Raw genomic sequence first — 27,819 nt, forward strand, 5'->3', positions numbered from 1 at the left:
GGCCCTGTTCAGGGCAGCAGCCCAGGACAGTGGTTAAAACCTGAAGTGACCAGAGACCCAAGAGTGACTCACCTGCTGAGGAGGATTAGTTATCAGGTCCTAGGCAGGCAGCACCCACAGCCAACAGAGAATTAAACATGCACAACATTAGTCAAGAGTTTCAGGGACCCAGGAGCACCAGGACAGATACAGGGACCCTCGGCATCTACACTGTCCACTTGCCCCCAGGAGACCCCCGTGGTTGGAAACAGGAACCCAGAAGTAGCCCTGGAAATGAGCTGCTTCTTGCAGACATGCACTCGCGGAGAAGCCATACAAGCAGATCAGGCAGCTCCTCCCCATGCCTTGGGCCCAGCAGGACCGCTGCTCGGTCAGGGCAGAGCAGCCCAGCTGCCCCTCCCCAGGCCTGCCACCCGGAGGGCAGAGGGCATCCCTCCGCCCGGGATGAGTTCTTCTTTCTCATCGTAGGTGAGACACATATGAACTTGAGGTGGAGCTCGTGGGAGCTGTGTTCATCGGGGCAGGGAAGGCAGGTCTCCCTAACTCTTCCTGGCCCTTTGGTCTTCAAAGTCTAAGGGGGACTGAGGAGGCATGTCCTGCACCTGCATCCCCGCTTCCTGACACGGATGGAACTGAAGTCGCAACTCAGAACCTGTCTAGGGCACAGAGGGAAGGCCATGGCTCTCAGGACCTCTCCTACCGCAGCACTCACCACTCAGGACTGGGAGACAGGAAGGGGAGGTGACAAGGGAAACACGGACCCCGGGGTCACCCCAGTTCTGCTGCTATCATTTTTGGTCCAGAGACTAGGCTGCTCCTGCGCCATACTAACCTGGCTGACCCCAGTCCCGGATCAGGGGCTAGCCTGCGTGAGCTCAGAGAGGTGAGGCGGGCTGAACAGGGCCTTCCAGTCTTAACTCTCCTCAATTCACCAACCAGAAGGTCCCACACCCCATTTGCCCTAAACCTCACGCTCACTCCTCTGACTGGTCCCCAACCCAGTCACATAGAACCTCGGAGACTAGAAACCGACCTGAAGGAAGACTCTCAAAGCAGGGGGAGTGTGATTGTCAGGCCTGACCCCCACCAACTCCCACACACTCCCTCTGGCTCCAGAACCCTCTCAGGAGCTCCGATTCCCACAAGCACCCATGCTCAGCAGGACTCCTCCAGTGCCCACCGCCCTAGCCACTCCCAGTGGCCATGCCAGCCTGACATGGACATTGGCTCCTAAAATTAGGAGTGGACATTCGAATGCCTTGGTAATTACAACTTATAAAAAGTCACCTGTATTTTCTAGAATCCCAAGACAGGGCCTGAGCCTGACCCCTACCCCCACCTCCTTGGTCAGGGCCCAGGGTGAACAGGCACACAGGTTCTTGGCCCTGACTGCCCTCAGGAAGGGTCATTCACAGGCCCCAGCCTGGCAAAAAGCAGGGTAGGACACCCTCTCCAGACTGGTGGGAGTCAGGCCACAGCATCCAGCCACTGCAGGACCCAGGAGGCACAGGGCCCATCACTGGTCCAAGGAGTCCTATGTTCTGCCACCAACATGCTCCCCCTAACTTCATAGCTGGAGAACAAGATTATGGCCAGCTGTGTGTACACAGAGCCAGTGGAAGCAGGCCAGGGCCTCTCCTGGCCTTCCAGGGCCTGACCCCAGCTTCAGCCCCTTGAAGCAACATCGAGCAGCACCCCCGGCCCCCTTCCTTGGGGTGTTAACATCTTCTGCTTGGCAGACTCTGGTGGGAGGTGTTGGGAGATGAGCATATGGTGGGGACAGTGGTTTGAAAAGTTACACAACTTCTAGGTGTAGTCTCCAAATCCCAGGCCAAACAGCAAGGGTCAGTGGTGGCCAGGCCTCAAGACCCCACCTCCAGTGCTCCAGGATGACCATGAGGAATGGGCAACGCACCACTGCGTCTCTTGCTGTGTGACTCTAATACATGGTGGCGTTTCCCCTGCTGGACGACACACCTCTAATTCTCAGTAAGAACATGGAATCTCATCAAGAATAAACTCATTCAGAATATATGCTCAGGAGGGGAACCAAGGAAGGAGTGGGGGAGGAGACAGGGAGGGGCATAGGAGGAAAAGAGAAAGGAGACAGACGGGGCGGAGGAAGGCAAGGGCTAAGGTCTGAGTTCCAAGGGTGTGGTGAGCGGGATGAAAACCAGAAGTCAAGACCCAAGCGCCCCAGGGCCAAGGTCTTACCTGGTGTCTCTGATAGGCGGAAAACATTTTTTCAAAATCCTCTAGGTCCAGAATCTGAAATACCTGCATGTCATCAATCTCATTCCATATGGTGCCGGGAACACGCTCCTAGGATTCAGGATAGGGAGAAACACTATGGTTGGTCTAACTCCTTCATGCCCAGTGCTTCCTGAACCCCATCTGCCCCCCAATGGCACATACTACCATGGCTGGGCTTTCAGGGATGGAGGGTCCATTCCCACCCTCCAAACCTCTGCCCCTCTTTAACGCTCTGCTCCAGGGCAGACCAAGAAAGCTTCCCTCTCTTCCCTTCCATGTGGGGCCACCATAAGCACATCTCAGAAATCACTGAAGAACTGAGCGATGGGTAGGCAGGTATGAAAGCAGAGCCCTTGGGGCATGCGTGGGCAGACTCTCCAGGAAGGGCGGGTTGGCTGGAAGCTGCTCCGCCTTGGTTGGAATCACTGGGAGGATCAGAGCTCACACACATTTGGGATCCTCAAAGCTTCTGCATAGGCTGCGTTTCCTGTATGAAATGGTCATTTTCTTTCCCAAGGTCTTCCTCCTGCTTCCCCAGATACCCAGAAAGAAGACAAATGCCAAAGACTGGGACACCCTGGCCCCTGTAGTGACTGCTCAGAACATCCAGGCTTTGCCACAACTTCCTGTTGGTCAGAGGCAGGGAAGGTGTCCCCATCCATAATGACTGGATGCGCCCAGAACTTTCTGTCCTAGGTCTCTCAGTGGAGACACTACCCCACTCCATGCACTGGGGCTGGAAAGGAGCTTTGTGAGCCAAGCCAAAAACAGTCCCGCAGTCTTGTGACACTCTGCTAATGTGCATGGCTCAGGGGACAGGAGTATGGGCTAAGAGGACTTCAGTGTGGTGCAGACTCCACCCCCACCAGTGTGCTCCCCCCTTGGTCTCCCAGGAATCCTCACCTCATCCAGAGCTTGCTGTCCTTGGAAAGAGAACCTCCCGCCCTCCTCTGCCTAGAGGGCAGCCAGGGAACCTTCTGGATACCTCCTCCTCTGCCCTCCACGTCCCCCTCAGCTAGGCTTGGAGAGAGAAGCTACCTTTCACTCACTTTTATTTTCTTAAACTCTGAAAGAGGGAGGCTAGGCTAGAGTCAGGGGGTGGGGACATTCCTGTGGCCTTCTGAAGGCCAGGGACCCTCGTGAGGAATGCCTGGCTGGGAAGCTCAGAGCAGCAAGGAATACAGGCAACTGGCCAAACCCAACACAGACACATTCTTTTCATGGCAGAAAAGACCAGTTTGTGTGTGTGTGTGTGTGTGCGCGCGCGTGCGTACATACATACCCAGGAGCATGCGTAGGGTAGAGGAAGGAGACTGGGGAGAGGAACTGGACTCGTGGAAAGGAGGATGTGGGAGGAAGAGAGAGATGGGAGGGGGAGCTGAATCAGAGGCGCGGGAGGGGAACTGGCTGCAACAGCGTGGGGTGCTGAGTGACCCAGCATCTCCTGGCTGGGGGTGGAGGTGGGGAGAGGGGAGGCCCACAGAGGTAAAGCTTCCTATCCTCTTTAATCTTGGTGAGGTCAGGGTAAGAGGAAAGGGGCCGGAATGGAGTGCTGGGTGGCCAACATGAGGCAGCAGAGAGACCACTTGGGCTCCCTCTCACATTTTCCCAAATGCTGCCCCCCACCCTGCTCCCCCACATCTGCTAGAAGGACTTGTGGCTTTTCCTGGAGGTCTGACTGAGGTCTGGAGCCAGACAGAGGTCAGGCTGTTCCTGATATTCACCACATCTAACTGTCAGTGCGTCACCCTGAGGTGCCCGTCTTATATCATATAATTCTCAAATTTAAACTTTCCATCACCCTGGCCAAGACCCCGTCATCTCTAGTCTGGATTCCTGGGACTTCTGGACCTCTAGAGATGCCCTTTATCTTTCTCAGAAACATATTTCATCACATCCTCCTCACAGAGCATTACCTTTGGGAACAGGCTGACCCAGCTGGCTGATCTTCCCAGCCCTGCCACCACGGGGGTTTGTGGGCACTTCTGTTCTTACCCATGTCACATAAAAGGAAACTGAGTCTCATGGTGCCTACCTCACTGGGTCGCCGTGAGAGCATACTTAGAGCACACAGGGCAGTGCCACTAATAACTAATCTGATATTATTATTATTAGGGCTTTCTATGGGTTGGTCTCTGTTCAAGTCTTTAACGTAAAGTATTAAGTCAATCGATCCTTGCAACCATCTTTTGGAATGGATATTAGCGTTACCCCATTTCACTGATCAGAAAGCTGAAGCCCAAACAATTAAATAACATGCCTCTTTTACACAGTTAAAAGCTAGGAGGAAGAGTTCTCAAATATTCCTCAATGCCCATCCACCCTGCTCCTGCCAAGAAAGTCTACAATTCCCAGGAATGCTCCCAGGCATCCACGCCATCAAAATGACACCTTTCAGTCTAGCAACGATGCTCTGGCCTACTCTGAGTCCCTAGGGAATTCATGTAGACTTTACTATTAGTTGACCCCAGAGAAAATCCTAAGCCCAAAACTCCCTAGTAATGAAAAGATCCTCCCCTAAAATCAGCTGCTTTGGGTATATTCCTTAATCATCAGCACATATTGTAACTTAAAATGACAGTTTTTAAAACCTTAAATTCTAAGTACAGGAGACAAAAATATTATTTCTCTTTAACCACCACCACCACAACAAAAAATATGGTATCTGCTCATGAACAATTTTTTGATCATTCCCACAGTGCCCGTGGCTTTGGTTGTGCAGAGCCCTTTGTCTTCTCAGCTGCCCTGGCAGAAGCTTCGACAGCCACACCATGCACGGCAGTTGCCGTGAGTTTTAACAGTCTTGTTTTGAAATGCTGCTGACAGGTGGCTCTAAAACCCTCATCACTTGGATTGGAGATGTTATCGGAGGCCTGGGAGACTGTGAATGAGATGCTGTGTGTTTCCACCTCGTTTATCAGACCAGAGGTGGAAGGAATCTTAGAGATGATCTCACAGAGAAGACACTGAGTTACAGACAAGACGAGTGATTTAGACAGGTAGTTAGAGCCAAACCGGGTTTGGTTGGGGTTTGAACCTCTCCCCCGACCCATGTGGTCAGGATCTCTAGCTGCTTCCTGACCATACTTCCTAGTTTGCCAGATCCTAAGCTGTCACGGGGCAGTGCCATCTCTCACCTGGATCATTACCTGTCATATCCCCCAGCAGAAAGCTCTATGTAAAGCAGACCTCAGCCTGACAGGCCAGTTAGTCCACCATCACAGGGGCATCTGACCAACCGCAGGCCCCTGCTTAGAAACCTCTCATCTGCTTAGTCTCTCTTCCCTCCTGAGTCTTCATCCGAGTTCACTGAAGCTCCAACACAATGGTAAGTCGTGGATTCCCCTTGAGTTAGTTCGACAGGCCCACAGTCCAGGTGGATCCATGAGCCCTGGCCCCAAGTTGGTGCCTACGTGGCATGTAGGCCAGGCTAGCAGAAACCGGGTACCCCACATGTATCTGCTCCAGGGAGCAAACCACTGGTCCTCTTAGTAAGATTTGCCATTATGCAAGAACCAGGGGTAGGACTTTGTCCACGTTGTTCAATTATCAGGGGTCCATGGAGAGCCAGGGCATCTGTAAGCTTATGAAGCAGCAGAGGAATCGACTCCCACGCCTGGGCCTGGGATGGTGATTATTGGTGGACAGCGTGCACGATGGCCTCTCCCCGGTGGTCTAGACATGTGAGCAGTGTGTGCAGCTCCCCAGGAGGAGGCCAGAACAGACTCCTCGGGCCTTTGTACGCATTGCCCTGAACTTCCCCGTGACCTGGACCTCGGCCCAAGCCCCGCCTGCCTGTGCACCCTTTCCCCCAAATCAACCCTCTCCTTGAAATCCTAGCCCGCCCTTCTTGTCCAGAGAGCAGCTGCCGGGCCCAGGCACCGAGGTCCCCGCTGCTCCAGCGACCCTCGGCACACACAAGCTCCGCTTGAAGGTGGCTTTGTCAGCCTGGGCGTGAGCACGTGCCCAGCGTCCCTCCCAGGGTGGACGTTCTCCCCAGGGCAGTGAGCTGCCCGGCTCCAGCAACCCCCTCCTCTGCATCCCCCCGCCACCACCACAGAAGGAACCCGACCCCAGGGGGCGGAAGACGTCACCCCACAGACGATGCAGAGGTCTGACTGCACTGGCTGCGGGAGGCTGGACCAGCTGGCCCCTTCGCGGCCACTCACCTCGTTCAACTTGACCCAGTTGAAGGACTTCAGTGGGTGAGAAGGTTGGGGGACACGCTTTTTCCTGAGTGGGACGTCACTGCTGGGGAAGGGGTCCTGAAGGAGGGGCAGGCCCAAGCCGAAGCAAGGTGGGGCTCCTGGGGGTGTGGGAGGCCCTCCAGGGGGTGGGGGCGGGGGCGGGGGTGGGGGGCAACAGGCAAAGGGGAGAGGAGGTGGGGGTGGAGGCAGGTCGTTGGTTGTCACTGAGGAAGACAAGGGAAGTGGGCCTCCAGGGGGAGGTGGGGAAGATACAGGGCCTGTCTGTGAGGAGACAGAAAAATCAGAAGGACCAAGCCATCAGCACTGATGCCAGTCAATTCCCATCACCATTTCTTTCTTTACTTATTCTCCATCTGTCCTAGACCCCAAATCCTGCTCTCACCTCCTACACTGATTTAGAACCCATTTTTTCTCTCTGCATCCCAAACATCCAACACAAACATCTACACAAAAACAGGCACTGGAAAATCAGTCCTAGTCATCACAATAAAACTGTATGTTGGTGCATACAGTTGTCCAGGCTACTGACTGCACAAGGCTATCCAGCTGAGAGGGTAAGGGGAGCAGATATCCCACCCACATTCTGCTATCCAAGGTGTGTTTCCTGGGATAATGTCATCTAGAGGAAGGGGCTCTGCCCACCATGTCCTGAAACCTAGGGTCTCAGCTGAACCACATCAAAGGGAGGAGAGTGACCACATACTGAGATTTCACTGAGTTGGGCTACCAGCTCTGCCACTTGTCCCTTCGCCTGACGCAGCTCCTGGGACTCTCGGGCCAGCTTGTCCTTCATCTTGTTCAGCGTCCGCATCATCTCTTCCTTCTCCAAGGTCTTGGTCTCACATTCCCGCTCCTTTCTCTCCAGCCGACTCACAAGCTCCGTGTGTTCTGGAATGGGGGTGGGACCAGAGGGGAAGAGCAGAGGCTGTGAGTGGGCACCCTCTGGGTGGGAGGCGGCGGGTCCTGGGCTGGGCTGGGGCAGGGAGCACAGCAGGCTAGGCGGAACCTCTCACCTTTCCGGAACTTCTCGGCCTGGTCACGCCACTGTTTCACCTCATTCTCGTTGATGAGCCTGGTGAGGTGGGGGCGAAGGGAAGGGGCCATGTGATCCTTGCCCACCACTCACAGCTCCCAGAAGACGAGCCCCCTCTTCATGTACCCTGATCTCCAAACTGCCTTGCCACCTCACAGAGGCGGGAATTTTGACTTCCCAGATCCCTCTCTGGGTCTCCACTCCCGCCCAGCTCTCGCATGGAGGAGGAAGGACCTTGTGATCCTTATGAGCTAAGTGATACCTGTGAAGGAACTAAGACTCAGAGGACAGAGATGGGGACAACTGCTACTCCAGGCAGAACGAGGTAGGCCTGCATCTCACGCTCTCCTTAGTCGTACAAACTCGTGTCCCTGTGTCAAAATAGGTCTGTGCACCTGAGAGGCAGAAATGCCAGCCCTACCGTGATGCAGGCTCCCAAAGACCAACGAGTGACAGCAAGAGAAGTTGCTCACGCCCCCAAACGCAGAACAAGTGTGTGCAGAGGGGACACGTCTAACATAGAGGAAGTCCTCGTTCATGTCAGACTCCTGTCACAAGGTATTGAAATGAAGCTTCTACCTAGACAGTAAGATTTAAGAAGGGTGAGATCCCACGAGCTTTTGCTTTGTAAATGTGAAAGTGAGCCCCAGTTAGATCCGTGACTTTGGGGCTACTCAACCACGTAAGAGGGACGGAGCAGAGAGAGGGGTAGGTTTGGTCATGAGATTTCTTTGCAGTTATTGCTCTGGTCACTGAGATGCTGCCTCCTCCTCCCCCGTCCAGGGAAGGGTCTTCTCTTAGGCCCATAAGGTTTTGGTCCATGTTCCTTGACAAAGGGAGGCAGGCGGGGTAGACTGGGGTCTGATGTGGACCCAGGCAGGTCCGGTGGGTGAAGGAGAACTGATCAGGAGAGCTGGTGAGCTGGGAAATGCTGCATCCCTCGGCTTTGCTGGATGAGAGGTTGTGTGAAAACTGCTCACAGACAGGGAGGACCTGGCTGCAGCCACTAAGTCCTGCCCGAGGGTCCACCTGGGAGAAGACCGGGAACATCCCAAGGCCTGAGTCGATGGGCATGGGACAGCCAGCGAAGCAGGGGCCGATGGGAGGCTGGAAGCAGCCAGGCAGTCAGCTGCGGAAACCCCCGAATGAGCGCGAGTGGCTGTTGTAGTGAGAAGCCCCCACAAGGGGCTGTTGGGATCCCCTCGACATCTTTATGCATGAGCTGTGCTTGGGGAGCAAGGGGCCTGCTCACCATATTGCCTGATCAATCGATAAAAAATAACCTCTTCCCTTTCTCCTCCTGGCCCTAAGGCTGCCTCTGGAAGGGGTCAGAAACTGATGAGCTAGGGGAAAGTGGGGTGGGAAACAGAAGGAACTGGAAGGGAACTGGAATAGATCAAAGAAGCCAACCACCTCTCCTACACACGTTTCAGCCTCCCCGGCCCCGCCAGTGCAGGGGAGCGATTTAAAGCTGTATCAAGCCCAGAAGTCGATTTATACCTGAGACTAGCCCTCCTGGCCACAGCAACTCAAAGTGAACTTAGGATTTAAAACTTGTTTAGACCTCATGAGTTCATTCCCTGGCAGTGGAAAAGCTTTCCCTCGCGTAGTATCAAAAATTAGCAGAAACTAAAGCTAAAGCTGCCTTTGGATTGCCTTAGTTGCCCTGACCCAACATACTAGGTCAGGCTTTGACCAAATCAACATCTGATTAATTATACAAAGGAAAACAATAGTTCAGAAATTTTTTCTACATGGCTTTGGAAAGCAGTATAATGATTCAATGAGAGTCAGTTTACCTCCTTAAGAATAATTGACTCAGAATCATAACAAAAGTTAACACTTAATATTTAAAAATCAGTGTGTTAACTGGGTGTGGTGGTCATGCCTGTAATCTCAGTGGCTAGGGAGGCTGAGGCAGGAGGATCACAAGTTCAAACTCAGCCTCCACACAATTTAGTGAGACTGTAAGCAACCTATAGTGAGACCCTGTCTCAAAATTGAAAAAAAAAATGGGGGATGGGGTTCAGTGGTTAAGTGACCTGAATTCAATCCCTGTTACCAAAAAAAAAAAAAAAAAATTAGTTTGTTAAGGTCATTTTATTAATTAGCTGGTGTAAATTTGGACTTCTCTGTATTTCTCTATATCCAGGATCAGTAAAAGACAATAAGCCAGATGGTTTCAGACTCCAAAAACTATCCAAAAGCCTCACCGTCAAATAGCCATGCTCTGCATCAATGGTGGGCAAACTTTCTGTAACGGGCCAGAGTAAGTATTTTAGGTGTTTATGTACCATGTCCAGTCTCTGTCACATATTTTTGTGTCTAAAATATAAAACCTACTCTTAGCTCATGGGTCACATAAAAGCAAGCTGACGATGGGAGTTAGCCCAGGTGCTCCAGTTTCCTACCCGGTCCTCTGTGTAGACATGTTTAAATAACCTCCATCCAACCCACATGGTGGATCACCAAGAGTCGAGAATACAGCCTATCCACCTGTGCTACCCGATGGTAATTGTTGCCATTCAAGTTCAAATTCAGTTCCTTAGTCACACTAGCACTTGTCAAGTACTCAGCAGCCACATTTGGCTTCCCTGCATTGGACACTGGAGATGGGAGCACTCCTTTATCTTGGAGAGTTCTGTTGAACCATGCTGCTTGTGTGGGGTGTCTGGGTGGAGAGAGGGGGCTGAGGCTGCGCTGGTGAGACCCAGAGTGGGAGAGAGACAGACCGGAGACCAGCCATACTTACATGTTGACGATGTTCTTGACATTGAAGTTCTCTAACGGAGCCAGGTCAGGGTCCACACCCCGCTCATCCTGGAGAACAATCTGCTGGAGGATGCGATCCAGGAGCTGCCACTGCTGGAAGTAGCCACCATTCCGCTTGTCTGAGGGAAGATGGTATCGTATCTGAGCCCTGGCGCCCCTGGAGACCCTGCCCTAGAGTGGCTGTGTAGGCTCTGCCGCTGAGGCACCCCTTTCTCCTCCATGGTAAGCTCCCAGTCTGATGGAAGACGCAACGCTGTTGCTGAGCATGGAGACTCCCGGCTGCAGCCGTCTCCTGATTACCTGCAGTGGACCGTCTGTGAATGTATCAACCCTGCTAATCTATTTCTCCACTCCAAGAAATGCTTCCTGGCTGCCTTTCTTCCCTCTTGGGACCCTGGGCATACTATGCTCTGGGAATGCAAATTGCTTTTTACATTATCTATGAGAAGCACCTGTTCTAAAATATTACATGCTGAATAATGAAGTCTCCAGGGGAGATTTTTTTTTAAAAAGATTTTAGGATTATCTATGTTATTGCTCTACAGAGGAAGATGAAAGGAAACTGATTACAGGTGTGCACAGAGGGCGCATCAAAATGAGGGAAAGAAGTGGTTCGTGGAACCCAGGAAGATTTTTTGACTGAGGTGACCTTGAACTGTGAAGGTAAAGGCGTCCTGTACTGTGCCTGACCTCACAAGGCCCCTCTCCCATTCCCTCCAGGCAGTGTTCAGCTGGATGTGGGCTTCCTTTTCACATGACAGACACTAGTTCTTCCTGGTCCTTGAGGCCAAACACATCGTCTCCACGGATCACCAATAGAAGTCAACAAGTGCAATCCTGACCTTAAAATCCACCCACGAGCCAACAGATTGTCTTCAAAACTCCATTTGGCGGGTAGAGCAGAGAGACCCCTTCGCCTCGCACATGGAACAGTAGACATAGGAACCTCCAGGAGCAAAAGGCATCAGCTTTCCCAGGGTTTCCACAGCTTCCCTGATGACCTCCTGAGCTGAGCTTTGGACAATTGATCACTTCCTGGTCCCACTCACTGTCTCACCATCTCTATTTTGCTTTCCACTGTTCCGCTAACACATGTGTTGTCAAATGACAGTGCTGTCCACTTACTTTTCACCAGTTAAAAAGAATGTTAAACTTAATCTAAAGTCCTGTCCCTAAAGAAAGGAAAATTCCTTCTCTATGGAAGAACTTGCTCAGCCTCAGATCCATTTGTTGTAAAATGGAGATAATAGTATATAGTTCTCGGGTCATTCTGAGATTTAGAGACGATGTGCTAAAGAACCTCATGTCATGCCTGGCCCAAGGTCAGCACACAATAAATTGTGACTGTAGTCACCATCATTGGGATCACCAACACCACCATCACCACCACTCAGCAAACCTGGTCAGGTTGACCATTATGATGGACCACACGAATCTTAAAAATATTCTATTTTGTGAAAAGCTAGAGTACCAAGTGGCGCATTCTGGGGTTGCTATTAGTAATGTCATCAATCACTGCCCACACCTGGACCTTAAGAACTTAGCCACCTGCTTCAGAGATGCTATATGAGATATGTAAAGAAGCAGAAGTTAAGGACGTTAGGGTGAGAGTCAGCAAAGACTAAATGGAAAAGTGTTAGGACCTTAAAAAAAAAGAGCATGCTCTTTGTCCATCTTAGCTACCCCTGCAAGCACAGAACTTCTTTGGGGAACTAAGAAGGCTCTGTCATGAGATTTTACAATGATCAAGCTCTACTGTTTTGTGGACAAGGATGTTGGAGTTGCTTGGGATCCAATCCCAGCTCCTGCCATGGGTGACAGTGGACCCCAAGGAGGGAGGTAAGAGAGGGGCCCGAGTCATGTAAGTGCAGAGGGATATGTGGGTGAGTCTGCCCACGCAGAGGTCCCAAAGCCTCGTCTCAACCTGCCCTGGGCGCTCAGGCCCAGGAGGCAAGCATGAGCACAGGGCACTCACAGGGCATCTGCAGGCAGTGGTGCAGGACAGAGAGCAGGCAGGGGTAGGCCTCGGTGTGCTTCAGCTTCTTGTGGATCAGATCGAACATCTGGGAAGCACTCTTGGTGTCGATGTGGACCTGAGGAAACAGATGGCACGGTAAAGGGGGACGGACAGGCAGCAGAGAAAGAGACGAGCGGGAGAAACCCTGCTTCCCTCCACGCAGCCCCATCTCTCAGGGCTGCTTTCTTCCCATGCATCTGGCAGGACTTAGAGGGAAAAGGAGAGAAGAAGGAGCCCAGGGAGGCTGACTCCCTGACCCAGAGTTTTCCCCTCAGCACCGTCTCCTCGTGGGCTGAGGCCTGCCTGCTGCGGGGCCATCCCAGCACTGCAGGATGTGCCGCAGCGTCCTTGACCTCTGCCCACTAGATACCAGTGGCACCCTCCCCTTGCCTCCCTAAGTTGTCACAATCAAAACCATCTCCAGCTTCAGCAAATGTGCCCCGGCCGTGGGAGTGACCCAACCAGCCCTGGACGAGAACTACGATCCAAACTAAGGGAAGGAAGCGGGGCCGAGCTGCTTCGAGGCAGCGCCTGTCCTGGGGCACAGGCCTGCCACCTGGGTTGAAGTCCCAGACCTACTCTCCAGCTGTGCCACAGCAGACAAGATGCTTGTCCCCTCCACCCCCACTTTCTCATGGGTAAATCCAGGCTTTTGGGAAAGTACACTGGGGTGCTGTCGGTGCCTGTGAAGCAGCACCCAGCCCGGGAGGAGGCTTCAGCTTAGGTAGAGCTTTTATAATATGATCTTTAAGCAGCAGAGGGCTGTGCTTTCAGGGTTGCTAAAGCTAAAATGATTTGATTTGCTAAGAATGACCTGGTTAGGGACCAAGAGAGGCGACTCAGGAAACTTCCAGAAGGCAAGAAGAAAGTCAGCCCCAGAAAAGCATTTGAGACTAATTGTATGAAAGAACATGGCACTCTTTCTATGGGGGATTTTGGCCTTCTCGGGGACAGACGTCCAGGTGTGACCCATAAGGCGAGGCCACCAGAACCAGCACACCACAAGGGATCCAGAAATAGGACCCAATCCTAGAGACCTGACAACACAGGACCTGGAGCAGTGGCTCTCTGGTTGCCTGGACCCCACTGCAATCAGCCCACCCCGACAGGCTCCTCACCATGTCGAACCTCCGGGCCAGCTCCAGGTCGTCCTCATTCCGAACCATCTCAAAGAAGTCCAAATGCCTAGATAGGACGGGGGAACAGAGACAGCAGACGATATAGCCAGGACATGCCTGGTTGGGGATTACAGCCCCTTCAACCACCTCCCCTACTGGCAAAATCTCAAAGTTTAACTCAGGTGAGGCAAAGGCAAAGCAGAGGAGCCACCTGAGAGAAGCCAATACCTGCACATGACCTTCCTTCAGGGAGATCAGCCCAGGGCCCTATCATCTTAGGTCAGCATTTTAGGCTCCATTGCCCTTGGCTGTGAGAGACTGAGCTCTGTGAAGTGTTGAGCATCCTTGGTCTCTACCCACTGGATGCCCACAGAACCCCCTCCCTGAAGAGTGACAACCCAAAATGTCTCCAGGCAGGGCTGAGTGTCTCCTGGGGGACACGATCGCCCTCAGTCAAGGACTGCTGCCCTCCATCTCTTCCCCAGTGTCCTACTGTCCCCAAGGCAGCCCTCAAGCTAATCTCTCCCTCATTTTCCACCCCATCAACACACGGGCTCGCTCCTCCTCAGACATCCTTGCTCCCTTAAAACCCAGTGCAATAAAATGAACTGTGCTAATGGGACAGAACCAGAGGGGACTCACTAGTAACACGAGAATTTAACTATGCTCTTTGATCGGCGAGGGCTTTATAGTACGCATCTTGGATGGGCTTTTTCTCTTCTGATCAGGTGTGTACCGCAGGGTGTTTAGCATTCCTGTCCCCAACAACCAATGCTAGTAGTGTCCCCAACCAACCAGCTTGCAAACCAAAGAGCACTCCCACATGTTCTCGAGTGTCCCCCAGGGGGCAGTGCTGGCATGGTTGAGAACTGCTGGGCTCACCTGCCTTTAAACGAGGTGATGAGTCAAGGTCAGCACAGGGGACAGGCTAGGGCACCCCTGTCCCACACACAGCTGACTCTGAATCTATGCTGGGAATGGCAGGTGGTCCCCAGTGGGAAGGACAGCTTTCACAACAGCCCTGGCCATCTCCCACCGAGGCACTGTCCCCACTCGTGGGCAGTGGGGCTGGGTGGCTTACTTGTCCAGGATGGCGTTCTCGTGCTGCCGGAGTTTGTCAATCACAGGCTGTATCCCCAGCATCAGGAACTCATACCGGAGATGTAGGCGGAACTCCAGATTATCCTGGGGGTCGTCAAAGAAGCACCAGACTGAGTGAGTGGTCCATGCCCAGGAGAATCCCCTGTGGACACCCAGCCGTAGTCCCACCTTGCCTGCAGCTAACTCACTTGAGCTGCTTTGAAGTCAGGATGGGACATGATAACCTTTGACCTCGTTATTCCTCTAAGCAAGCTACTGCTGGGCTCCCACCTCACTTCCTTCTAGCCCCTTACCAGTGTTCTCTTAGCTCCCAGCATCCAGAAGCAGCACTGTAGAGTGACCTGGAGCATGAGCTCTGGAGTCAGCTAGATCTTGGGTTAAATCCCTATTCTCACTCTTCCTAGACTTTTGGTCTTGGCAAAGTCTCAGTTTCCTCTTTGTTAAATAGGAATAACACTAACTTACTGGCTGAAGTGATATTCATAAAAATCACCTGCTGTGGTATGACTACCCCTGATCAGAATGGATGACAACCGTACAGAGCAAGTGACGTCAATATCTTAGGGACAGATTATTCCCCCATCCTGCCTCGCCTAATTCAGGCATCATTTTTTGCATGTAAAAAACGTATGCTGGCAGAGAAAAGGGAAAATGAGGTCATTCAGTTGCTTCCTTTGCCCCCTTTGTCCTTCAAGTTCACCTTGATGGGTGCATCTGATTGCCTTAGAATTGGAGGGAGTTGTTCATCTGATATTCAAGTTCTTCTAATGTTGCTATCTTAATGGTCTAAGGATTACATTTTGATCTGAAGAGAAACCAGAAGCCACACCTTCTAATAGAAGGTTCTAGAAAAGCATGACCAGCCAACTCAGAAATCAATTCAGAAGGTTTCTAGAAAGCTCTAGAAAGAAGGGCCAAAACTTGACATCCTCCCATAAACAATCCCCTCCCCCACCTAAGTCATCACCCACTAGCCCAGCTGGGAGGGTGTCCACAACAAACAATGCACCAAGAGTCCCCAGGAGCCCTCTCAGGCTTAGGTGAAATCAAGAATGCTGTGTGGAAGCAAAACCAGTTCTCACAGCAGCTTTGAGAAGCCTCTGATTAGACAGTGAGTTTCATGCGGTCCAGGTCCGTCATGTCATTGCCCTAGTGACAGCAAGGTTCATGACAGGCTATTCTTTCTTGGCTCCAAGTGAAGGAAGCAATAGGTTCTAAAGATAATCAGAGGATGATGTTGGCAGCGGCAGGCACATGGACCAGATGGCCCTTCTCTCAGACGGCGCTTCCTCAGGAAGTCCTCACACACACACTGTACCCCAGGATCAGAAATCAGGAGCCAGCAAAGACAAGGGAAAGGTGCCTCACCTCTCCAGCTCCAGCGTTGAGGACGGCATTGATAAAGGACATGATGGCTGTTTTCAGATTCACTTCATCCCTGTACCGGCCCAAACTTCGATCCAGCTCATTCAGCAGAGTCTGGTTGGGAAGGGAGGGCAGGACAGGAGCAGGGATCAGGGTCCTATAAGAACAGTTTTTGCCCCTTTTCTCCTGATGTCCCACAGTCCCCTTTGCTCTCTCTGCCCAATCATGTGTTGCCAGCTTATCTTGCCTCACCTCAGGTGACAAGCTTCCTGTGCCTCTCCATACCTGTCTCTGCCCCACCTTCCTTCATGCCTGCAAGGCCCTCAGGCTGAGCTTCTATTGCTGAGCAGTGCTGCAGGCCCAGGTCCAAGCTGTAGCCCATGTCGCCCGCCTCCCCGGCTCCCGATGGCACGGATGCTACCTTCCATTCCTTTTACATCTTCTGTAAAGGGTTAGGGGCTACTTTCTGCACAGAGCAGGTACTCAAAAATGTTTGCTGACAGAATAAACAAAGAGCCTATCCTGGCACGTAAGTCATAGAGTTTGAGGCCTGCTCTGTGCCAGGCACTGTGCCGAGACACTTTGTATTGTTCATCTCATTTCTACTTTCCTGAGTAGGTCAGAGAGGAAAAAAAAGAGAATAGCATGGTCTCAGTGCTGTCCCAGTGTCCCCTCATTAGGCATTGGTCTAAAATCTTGACCCCAGCAATTGCACTATCAGTTCTTGACCGAGCCCCTACCATGAGCCAGGCGCTAGACTCAGAGAGGAAGAACCACAAAAATGAAGCAAAAGAATCTTCCAGCCTGTAGGAGCTCACAGCCTCGTGGAGACGAGTGCATTTCCCCAGCTAACCCCATCGTGTCTTCGGAAGTAAGCCCTCTTGTTCCCAGTCCTCTCTTCCTTCCACAAGCAGGCATGCCACCCACAAGATGTCTCCTTTTCCTTCAGTTTCCATTACTGTCCCTTGCCACCAGTATGTGTCACCTCTGCCCACCCTGTTGGCAGCACCACCTGCAGGTCCACTTCTCACCTGGAAGCGAGTCCTCTCTGCTGCGTACACCTGGTAGTGTAGCATGGCCTGCAGCACCTTCTTGTGACCTCCAGGCACGAGGCACACAGCGCCCAGGATCTCCAGCACGGCCACCTTGGTCTTGCTGTTCTCCGTGCGCAGACTCTGTGCGATGGTGCTGATGGCCTCGGGCTGTGCCAGCACGTGCGCTCGCCCCTGGGAGTTGTTCATCAGCGCCTTGATGCAGCCGATGAGGGAGGTGTGGATGCGGCTCTCACAGGTGGCGTGGTCCATGCTCCGGAGGAAATTGAGCAGACAGGTCAAGCCCTCCAGCTCGATGAAGCGGGTCACAAACCTATCAGTCAGAGGCATTAGCAAAAGAGGTATCCTGAATGTCCTTCTATGTACATTTTGCAAATAGCGACCCCATTACCTTTATCCCACCATGCACCACTCTTACCTACTGCAGAGACTTGGTTCATGTATAAAGTTTACCTATCGCACTGACACCCTATCATCCTCACAGAAAACTCACGCTTCGTTTGCATTTGAAATGCTGTGTATTTGCAAAGCGTTGACCATCAGTTGCATAGCTTAAATGAGACGTAGGTGAAGGGATGATCATAATTAATGGCCAGCATACCTAAAGATCCATCTCTAATAAAAATGGGAATTAGAAGAACTATAGTCAGATAAAAAGAGAGATTTCAATATAGAGGGGCCCTCAGACTCCCTGAGCTGAGAACCAAGGCGATGGGAATCTACATTTCAAGAGATCCTCAAGAAAATAGGAGAGTTATTGTGAATATTAGTGGAAAACATTAAAATTCATTTAGTTCAGGACTTCTTAACCTGGAGTTTGTGTTCTTATAAAGGGTCTATGCTTAGCATTCAGGGGTCCAAGAACTGGCATGGGAAAAGACAATTACATTCTTATTTTTGAAAACCTCTAACAAATTCAGCATTTCCCCCAGTGATGAGTATAGGCCATAAAAGAGAGCACTACTAGCAGAATCTGTGACTTTGTCACCCAAACAAATCACTGCTATTTTCATAGCAAATTATGGTTGTTGCAGGGATCTTAAAATATCATTTACACCCATCAGTATGTCAAGGTTATGGTGATTATCAGACCCGGTGCCAGTCTTGCTGTAGAAGGCATAAAGAGGCACATTTATTGCTAGCTCATGCATTTTTAATATTTGGTAGCTATATTTTAATTGAATTTGTTTATTTTTGAACCCTACCCATTTATCTACTTTATTTTATTATTTAAAAAACATCATTTCTGAGAAACAGTCTATAGGTTTCATCTGGGTGCCAGACTCCATGGAAACACACACAAAAAAGGCTTAGAGTCCTTGATGCAATAGAATAATGACTAATGAGCTGAGGAAATGGTTATAAATTGAGCTTAGGGAACACTATCTATAATCAATATATGAATATATTTATATGTATTTTGTATTATATGTGTTGTGCAAATATGCCTAGGTTATGCTCTCAAATTAAGTTAATGATAGACAATTTTTTCCTTTTTTTTCCTCTTAGATGCTCTTCTGTAGTCTACAAAAGTCCATAATTACTATGTGTAACTTTTGTAATCCAGATTTTATTAAGGAAAGTTAAATGAATTGAGGTGGATGACTCTGGCAACTCCCCTGGACCCCTTTACTTTTTGAGGGCCTCATTCTTTACTGTGTCTCCTTCCTAGACTGACCCCCACCCTAGCAGAGGGACACAGGGATTCACATGCTCCATCCTCCTGGAGGCTGTTTCCAGGATTCCAGGGCAGAGAGCTCAGCCAGGACAATACACACCTACCCCCTAGTGGATGGCAGATACATGTTAAGTAACTAGGTCCTTGGGGGGAAAAAGAGAGAAGAGAAGATCTGATTATGTGCACCCATTTCCATGACATAAATACTCCTAGCATAGCTGCTTTCAAGCTACCAATGGTGATGTCATTGAACATGAAGTTGAAAAGAGATGCACACACAGACCAGGGGTGTAAATTCAAGAGTGGAAATTCAACAGTGAAGAGCATATATAATAGCAAAATGTGGAAAAAGAAGTAGAGAGTGATATGTTTGAGTATTGTTTTTGATACAACTTATTCAATCATAAGTTTTTATGATTTAAATTCTAATCAAAGCTAGGTTTAATACTCAGTGTGCACCCTTGCTGAAGATTCAACAATCATCTCTCACCAGCGAGTTCTAGCACACGATGTGTTCAGAGCCAAAGGCAAGGAACCCTTCGCAACTCATGCTCTTTTTCTGGGGCCCTGCCCACTGTGGTCTGGGAAGGTTGGACAAGTTCCGTCCTGTGACGTTGGTGACACCCATCTCCTTTCCCTGGCCTCCACGGCTCCCACTCAAAGATGGTCAAAGTTCATGTCCTGACTCCATACCCACCGACTGGAGTTAGTCTTAACCCACACCCACCTCCTCCCTAACTAGGGCACTCACCCTGCCCCCTCGTTCTTGGGAAGCCCTTTCTTATATACCCCATCCATCTGGCCAGCTCCTGTTCTATTAGTCCCCCCAATACCAAGTGCTTGCCCTTGATGACCCGAGGCTTATTTGACCCTCCTGTGTTCATCCCCCACCACCCCAGCAGCTCCCAGCAACCCAGGACTGGGCGGATGGAGCTGGAAGTGAAAGGGTGAAGCAGAGACTAGGAATGTCTGGGAGCAGAGCACTGCAGGAGGCTGCAGGGAGTCAGGGGACTACCTGGGTAGGGCCATGGAGGGAGGAAGGGAAATAGGCCTAGTCACCTCATGGGCTGTGTCCGCAGAGCCGTCTTCAGGTCTTCCACGATCTGGTTCCTCACCTCTGTCTCTTCCTCATCAAATGCATACAGACTCTGCATCTGAAGAGCCAGTAGGTAAGAGGGAACACTGGTCACACTGGGCCACCTGGGCCCCAGCCCAGGTTTGACTCAGGAGCACTCTCGCTTCAGGAAGAGTGAGGCCTCAGGGAATGGTTACTAAGACAGAGGATCTGAGAGGACCCAGGTTCTAGTCTAGAACTTCACTATCCTCATCTGTGAAGTAGGAAGAATTACTGACCCAGTCTATTTCCCAAGCCTGAGTGACATCCAGATGAGTTCATAAGTGCTTAAATAGTTGGGGGACTGAAGTCTCACAGAGGAGGGGTGGATTATGATAAGTTCACAGGAACAAGTGGAAAACTTTCCCACCTCAGTGAGGAGGACCCTGAGAGAACACCGTGAGAACTCTCCCCTACAGCCTTCCCAGGTGGGGCGCTGGGAGGGGAGGAGCAGCCACTTACAGCAGCCATGGAGTTGATGCGGTCAATGTAATAGTCGGGCCAGCTGGTGGCCAGTTTGTTGGGGTCCTCTTGCTCCTGAAACAAGAAGAAGGGTTGTATGGACCAACTGGCAAGACCCATGGCCTGTGACCCTGAGCGCTATTCAAAGCCAGCAGAGCGACGTTCCCAGCCCTGCCGACAGCGGGTAACTGGAGGAAGACGTGAAACCTCCCAGCTTCGGTTTCTTCCTTGGTAAAATCAGACAACAAACTGAATCTCATGGCCCACCAATGACGTGGGCAGAAACTCTGCAGGCGTGTGCTTCCAGTGGATGACATGTACCATTTTAAAGATTCTTTTTCCTGCTATAACTGTTCTACCTACACTTCATAAAATGTGATCTTATGACTGTTGAGTCTAACACAATTTTTTGCTTATATTTTATACGTCTTTCATTTTCTGCTAATGTCATTCCTATATTATACAACAGTAATGGTCTATGGTGGTTTGGAAATTTAGAAATTTGGTCTTTCTCCCAGTTTGAGTACGTTAGTATAAAGCATTTGGTATAGTGCAAAGCACACAGTAAGTACTCAATTAATAGCTACAAAAAAGAAAGAAACTCCCAAGACCATGGGTTCTAGAAAGGCTCAGGAACCCCTCCAATGCCTGTGATTCACTGACTGTCAACTTCCCCAAATGGAGTTGAGTTGTGCAGCGGGTCAGCAGTGCAGAGGACCGTCGGGCGACTCTCAGTCCCCAAGAGAAAGGCTCAGCTCTCTCCCTCACACCAGCAGGCATGGTGGAGTTCAAAAAAATATTCACGTTGACAGAAATCCAGCTTTCTCCGGCCAAACGGATCTGCCTCTAGGCATGACACACATCCTGCTCCTTCCTGCCCCTGTGCCCTGGTCACTTGGCTTCTCTCTCATCTGCTGTCAAGATGTGCAATCTCCTGCTTCAAATCTACATAAAAACTCACCTCCTCCAGAACCTCCCTGTCCAGTCCTCTCTCTGCCAGCTGCCAAATGACCCTGGATCCCTCAGCTCTGTCCACTCAAGCTCCACTATTTTGTTTCACAAAATCCAAATTTTAGACCAGTGAGAAATTTGCCTTGTTCTGGTCTTTGTGACCTCATACAGCTTTATGTATAAAATCTTCATTAACTAAAACCCAAATATTCTGGCTTCCACCTTGGGGAGGAATTGCACCAGCAAAAACAATTATATCAGCAAACATACACTTTTTTGCATTTGTTGGCTCATTATTATTCATTCCATGTGCATTTAATGAATACCTACTGAATGCCCATCAATAACGAAGCCTGCAAGTACTGAGTAAAAAGTCATTTTGCCTTTGCTATAACAGTCCAGTGCTGAACCCAGGGGCAGGCATCTGACAGAAGGCTGTGGGTGCAGGTTGGTAAGAGGACCGGGAGGAGTTACTGAAGATTCCTAAGGCTAAGGCAGGTGGGGAAGGTATTGTAGACAGAGAAACTGCCCCATGGGAAGACAGACAGGTGTGAGAGCAGATGGGGAAATCACTCCCCATTCAGTTTGCAAAGTAGTGAGAGATGCCCTTATATTTTAATAAATCTTTTACTTGACCGTACAAGGATTAACTTAAGGGAACTCTGGTAATCAATCTGGAAAGCAGAGAATCATGAAATATGATTAATTACTCCTAAAGTTTATTTTCTCCTTCCTCTTTTTCCTTTCTTCCATGACTTGAGATTTTTCAAGGCCTATTTTCCTCATGTTAGTAGACACTGAACATTGTATTCTGCAGGTGCTTAATAAATGTGCCATGCAATATTCAACAATGTCTTCTAGTGTGTGCATTCAGGTTCTTTCTCCCCAGCAGTGGTCTGGCTGCCTGCCCTCATTGGCTGGAGGCTGGGTGAGTCCACGCCTCTCTAGGCCTCCCTTGCCTCCTGTGTAATAAAGGAGGTGAGTGGGTTGTTTCTTGGGTTCCCTCCAATTCTGAAAGGGTATATGATTCTAATCCTGCCATTTTATAAGTTCAGTCTGGCTTAGTACAGAGCCCTGGGGATCGGACAAATGTCCTGACCAGGAGGAGTAAATGAGAGCCATGAATGGGCACGGGGAGTGGAGGAGGGACAGCTCAGACCCCTGACCTGCCTGTCTTCTCCAGGGGGATGGAGTTCCAGGCCCTGACCCCCAATACCCTCACTCTGAGGCTGGGAAAGGGAGCTGTAACTCCAGCCTGAGAAACAGAGGGAGAAGGGAGAGAAGGAAGGTGAACCAAGAAAAGAAAAACAGAGCCAAAGAAACAGAAAGGCTAAAATAAAAGGAGACGAGAGATCAAAAGAGGAGGAAAGGAACCAAGGGGACACAGAGATGGAGAAAGAGGAAGAGAGAATGCTGGGACGAGTACCAGCCATGGGAAGCAGGAGGAGATAAAATCCAGTGCGGCCCTGCCTGGAGCTGGCACTGGCCTTCGGAGGGAGTCCGCAGGCAGGACACCACAGCTTCTTTAAAGGAAAAGAAGAAAGGGATGAACAGAGTGGAGACCAAGGATGGACACGTGACCCCAAGCCTGGGATGGAGCAGAAGCTCCACTCCAAAAGAGGACACCCTGCCTCCACCCCCCTCCACCCCTGCAAACTGGCTTCTTTGAGCAAGGCTGCTCCAGGGGATGGCACAGGCCTGCGCGCCCCCGTGGGGCCAGGATTATTGTTCTGTTTCCAATGTTCCTTCCACACCTAGAAGAGCGCTAGCATGTAAGACTATCTGTTGAACGAATGAGTGACTAAGGCATCAAGAGCTGCCCCCGCTGTGGCCCCTGGGATGTGGCAGGAAGGGTCAGAGAGGGGGTCACCTTCTTCTTGCTGCAGTAGATCTGCCATTTCTTCTCAGGGGGCAGTGCAAACACAGCCTCGCGGTTTTTGTCTGTGAGATCCAATTCATCCTGCAAAGACAATAAGAAAAATCACGTGAAACCCAGCAATGGCTGAGAGTAGAATATTCAGCCCTCTGGAAATTACAGCGCCCCAAACCTATCCCTCAGTGTTCTAGCTTTCTCCCAAAAGTACCAAAGATAGGATGGGGAATTTCTTTACCAGAAACACAGCCCCATCCCCTTGCTCCAGCCAATCCTGTACTTCTACCCAGGCTCCCTTACTTCCTGTCCAACCCCGCTCCTCCTCCAGCTCACCCCGTTTCCTGCCCTCCTCTGGCACTACTTTGATGCTCCCTAATCTTCTTGTCCAGGGTTTCTGGTTTTCAGGTCCTTGTCCTTCCTAAGCTTGCCAACACCACAGGTCAAGGTTGGACAAAGAAAAGGGTCATCTACAGATCAGCTCCCGCCTCCCTCTCAGAGGCTTGCCCTGTTCTTCAAGCCTACTGCCCTTCTAGTGTCTCTCCTAGAAAGTCTCTGGCTTTCCCAGCCTCAGCTTAGGTCCCAAAATGGGCTGAGGAGAGCTAGTGAGGACAGGGGCTGAGCAGAGGGTACACCACATCTAGGGCAGCCTTGATCCACTTCCCACCGAGAGAGCGCCCCTAGAGGCAGCCTCTGCACCGCAGGGCTGTCCATGACAAGGCTGGCGCCTCCTGCAGCAGGGTCCATGCTTTCTGGAGAGTAGGACTGGGAAGCTTCTGCGGCTGTTGCATTTGGGGGTTACTCTGTAGGTAGTTTAAGTGAGTTTATAGGTTTGGCTATACCAGGTGGGCCCTAAAAAGCTCTCTTTTTTGAAGCTTCTTTTCCTCTAATTCATGAGCCACTCCAAGACTCATCAAAGAAAGAGTTAACAGGCCACTGGGAACAGAGTGTGCTTTTCAACTCAATTATACACATTTTAAAAACCAAAAACCAAACTCACATTAAGACAATGAGGCATAATTCCACTAAATATTCTTCAAAATGCATTCTACTGTCATATATAACCACTTAGAACAAATAAAAAAATACTACTAAATAGTCTTTATATTTTCAAATACAACAGTGAAAGCAATAACTAAGGAAGTTTAAGTGTCTTAAATCTTGACAACTATAACCTTTTCTCCATACTTTCATTCAAAGGGGATCATTTCAGACTTTCCTTCCCCTAGACCAGAACTGTCAATAGAAATGTAACATGAACAATATGGATTTTAAACATGTTCTAGTCACATTAAAACTTAGTGAAGCTAAGTCACATTAAAAATAAGTGAAGCTAATTTAAATACATTTTTGAACCAATATACCTAAAACACGACCATTTCAACAGGTATTTGATGTAAAAACTAATCAGTAAAATATTTTATATTCCTTTTTCAAATTAGGTCTTCAAAATCCAGTATGGATTTTCACTTATAGCTCATTCAGTTCAGACTAGCCAGTAGCCACATGTGGCCAGCAACGGCCATTTGGACAGTGTATACATGAGAATGTGAAATAACGCCCATCAGTTCACCTGCTTTTGGAACTAAAGACTGCTACAGATTTAGTGTCAAACAAAGGTTGACACCTCAAAGTGTTCTCTCCACATCCCAGAAATGTCCTTAGTCAAAATTCCCAGAACCCTGTTTGAGGTTTCCTTTCCACGGTCAGAATCAGAAACGGAAGAAAGATGACAGTTGCAAGCACCTAACCTGAGGTTTTTCCAGCACCAACTCTGCCCCTCTTCAACCTTGTTCCTTTTCTTGGACAGTCCTTCCCCTTCCTATCAGCTCTCGCTGAGGACCATGGTCTAAATCCTACCTGGATGCAGCTTCCTCTGACAAGCCTTCTTAGACCTGCCCAGGTAGGAACCATTTCTCCCTTCCTGAATTATTTTCAGCCTTGCATTCTGGGTATTCACGCACCAGCCAGTAGTCTCCATTTCTCAATCAATGGGTGTCTCTTGGCAGCTGTGCTTGGCCCAGGTAGCATGGGACTTTGCTGGCCATTCCCTCCTTATTGAACCTATTCCGTGGTCTCTTCAGCAGCCACACTCGGGCAACCCCTCATGCCTCATTCTGTGTTCCTTCTCCGGCTCCTTTGATGATGTCCCTTCTATCTTATCTAAATGCTGCTGTCCCTTGGACACAGTGCGGTATCCTTTTCTGTTATTCCCAAGGACTCGGTTATTATGCCAACTCCTCATAAACCTGTCCCTCCAGCTCACCAGCTTCCTGAGTTGCAGACCTTGAGACCCAGCTGTGTCCAGTACTTCTCCCCTTTGATGCCCTTCAGGTTTCTCATAGACATATGTCCCTTTACTATGTGCCAGGCACTGTTCAAAGTGCTTTTTATTCATTTATTTGGAACATGCAACATCCCTCCATTTTATAGATGAGGAAACTGATGCATTGAGAGAAAAGACAAATTTAATTCATCATCTCGGCCCCTAAGCTCGAGCCTCCTCCAGTACACCTGTCCTGTGCAGGGCCCCAGTGTCCACCTGGCTCCTCATCTCAGCAGCCTGGGAGTCCTTGATTCCGGCTCACTCATGGTCCACCCTTCTACATTTCCGCCTAAGTCGCTCTTGATCTGCCATTCTCCTTCCTCACGGACTCTGCTCCAAGCCACCCCTAATGATCAGCACAACCCCTTCTCTTCAGCTGATACCCTGCATGGTCTTTTAAGAAAGCAGAAGGGATCACCTCAAACCTTCAGTGGATTTTCCCTGGGGTTCAACCCTAGTGGATTTCCTAGGATTCCCTAGACTTCAACCCCAAATTCTCAGTTATTCTGGTTTTCATTATGCCTTCCAGAAGGACCTAGTTCTTTTTTAACCTGAAACTCACACCAAGGCTGCTTCTTCTTCCAAGGAGCCTCTGTCATTGTTCTACATCCCCATCCACTTATCTAACCTCACGCTGCTTTAGGGTCTCAATGGAAATGTCTCTGATTCGTGGAGGCCACGGTGACCTTGCCTAGAATAAAGCTCCCACAGTCACCTGAGTGCTCCCTGTCCTGACACTTACCACTCTGCCACTGCTCTTCCAGACCAGTGCTCCCTAGGTGACTTCCTCTTCTGGAGGCAGGGCCCCGTCTGTTAGCTCATCTCTAATACCTGGGACCCTGTATGGCCCAGAGCACGACAGTCTAAGAAAGATTTTTCATTTGTTTGATCGCTACCTGACACCAGGCCCCTTGCAGGCAAGGCTCGTCCAACTCACCCTTGCTTTTGATAAAGTGCCTTGTGAGGATCCTGCCCACCCAAGATACTCAGTGAATATTTGTTGAACAAAAAAGGGTCAAAAAAGGGAACAACTCTTGTCCCATTCTCCTTTCAGAGTTTACACTCTCTACCCTAGAAAACATCCCTGAGCAATATCCATCAGACTCCAAATGCTACTCTCCACTAGCATACAGTGGTTCCCCGGTCCCGTTCTGGAGAAAGGTATAAATCTGGAGACAGTGAGTTTTCCTGACCCTGGTGTGATGAGGAAGCTGGACAACTTTTTCAGATAACCTACATGGTCTCATTTTACAGTGGCCCTGGTATTTGTGGGACTAGATTACTTCAACCAGATACACCTCGTAGCCAAATCAGATTTCAAACCATATGTAGCATTTTTCTATGGCTTGACCACTGCCAGCCAGGAGAACATGGAACCAAGAGCTAGTGGTAGAAGAACGTGGGCTTCTGGCTCTATGCCAGGGTTCAGGTCTGGGCCCTCTCCTGATCTGCAGGCTTTGGTTCCTCATTAGACCTCCAAAGAGCAATCGTGCTTCCGTCCTATTCTGCCTCTGTGTGGTCAGAGCAGGAAGTTTCATACACGGGGCTTCTCACAATGGCAGGCTGATGCTCTGGTCTGAATGGGCACTGCCAAAGGTCAGGAAGGTCCAGTGCCAATATGAATGAATGACACCTGCAATTACCCCAAGTAGACAGGGGTTTAGTCATGCCAGACCCAAATCAGATCCTGGGTGTGATATAGACTTCTCTACCTCCATATTTTTAGCCATTCATATCCTGTTCCAAGGTATCCAGTATCTGCCTAAAGAATCCCACTCTGTCCTTTCTCCCTTCCTGAGATTAATTGGGCCCAGGGGAAACTCTGGACGAAAGAAGAAAAGAGAGAGGTATCGGGAGTTCTGATGTTCTCTGAGACTCCTTACTGCCTATTTCACAAAAATTTGGATCTGCCCCACCCTATGGCAGCCCAACTGCTATCGTATGATTGGGAATCCAGGGGGAACAGGAGGTGGGTCTGTTCTGGGGACCATTGCATGGTGCCCACCCTGGTGAGAGGCTTTTTCCACATTTCTGAAGTGTTTTATGGGGACTACCTGAGTCCCAAGAGGAGCTTTGAGAGGTGGAGACCCCAGCCCCTGGACCCCTGTTGCACTCTGCTTGTCCATCCGCCCTCCTCCCCACTGTCAAAAGCCCCCTCACACACTAACCACCAGCTCTGCGAAGCAGACATTAAGCTCTTCCGGGTTGGGGATGGGGCTGGTGAACTCCATGTACTGCAGAGGGTGGTTGTCCCGGAGGTTGATCTCAGGGAGGTCGTTGCCCCCAAAGCAGCACAGGAAGCCCAGGCCATGGCGGCTCCTCTTGCGGGGGGCCATGGTCACTTCAGGCCGGGGTGGTCAACAGGCAGAGGCCTCAGGTCCTCATTGCAATCTAGGCAGAACAGAGAGAGGGACAATCAGGCATGTCAATCAGGCAGGTGGGAGCAGAGGTCACTCTGCCTTCAGAATCCTGGACCCTCAGGCTGTCAGGCGCTCACAA

General features: G+C 50.3%; 1 protein-coding gene across 4 annotated transcripts in view; it reads right to left on the minus strand.

Moving 5' to 3' along the window:
• The window catches only part of Daam2 (dishevelled associated activator of morphogenesis 2), a 106,866-nt gene that overhangs the window by 15,488 nt on the left and 63,559 nt on the right, over window positions 1-27,819 (minus strand). For 3 of the 4 annotated variants that reach the window (XM_047557419.1, XM_047557420.1, XM_047557421.1), the window contains 15 exons: window positions 27,489-27,711; window positions 22,995-23,084; window positions 20,174-20,248; window positions 19,657-19,751; window positions 16,899-17,232; window positions 15,871-15,981; window positions 14,483-14,586; window positions 13,402-13,468; window positions 12,242-12,359; window positions 10,247-10,385; window positions 7,475-7,533; window positions 7,165-7,349; window positions 6,423-6,722; window positions 2,215-2,322; window positions 73-99 (listed from right to left, as the gene is read on the minus strand). In XM_047557419.1, the coding sequence (XP_047413375.1) occupies window positions 73-99; window positions 2,215-2,322; window positions 6,423-6,722; window positions 7,165-7,349; window positions 7,475-7,533; window positions 10,247-10,385; window positions 12,242-12,359; window positions 13,402-13,468; window positions 14,483-14,586; window positions 15,871-15,981; window positions 16,899-17,232; window positions 19,657-19,751; window positions 20,174-20,248; window positions 22,995-23,084; window positions 27,489-27,656 (1,980 nt within the window). In that variant the 5' untranslated portion in view covers window positions 27,657-27,711. The remainder of the gene's footprint in view (window positions 1-72; window positions 100-2,214; window positions 2,323-6,422; window positions 6,723-7,164; window positions 7,350-7,474; window positions 7,534-10,246; window positions 10,386-12,241; window positions 12,360-13,401; window positions 13,469-14,482; window positions 14,587-15,870; window positions 15,982-16,898; window positions 17,233-19,656; window positions 19,752-20,173; window positions 20,249-22,994; window positions 23,085-27,488; window positions 27,712-27,819) is intronic. The other variant, XM_047557422.1, reaches the window with a different exon arrangement.

This window comes from Sciurus carolinensis, chromosome 7 (assembly GCF_902686445.1).
Source record: "Sciurus carolinensis chromosome 7, mSciCar1.2, whole genome shotgun sequence".
Taxonomy (NCBI): Eukaryota; Metazoa; Chordata; class Mammalia; order Rodentia; family Sciuridae; genus Sciurus; species Sciurus carolinensis.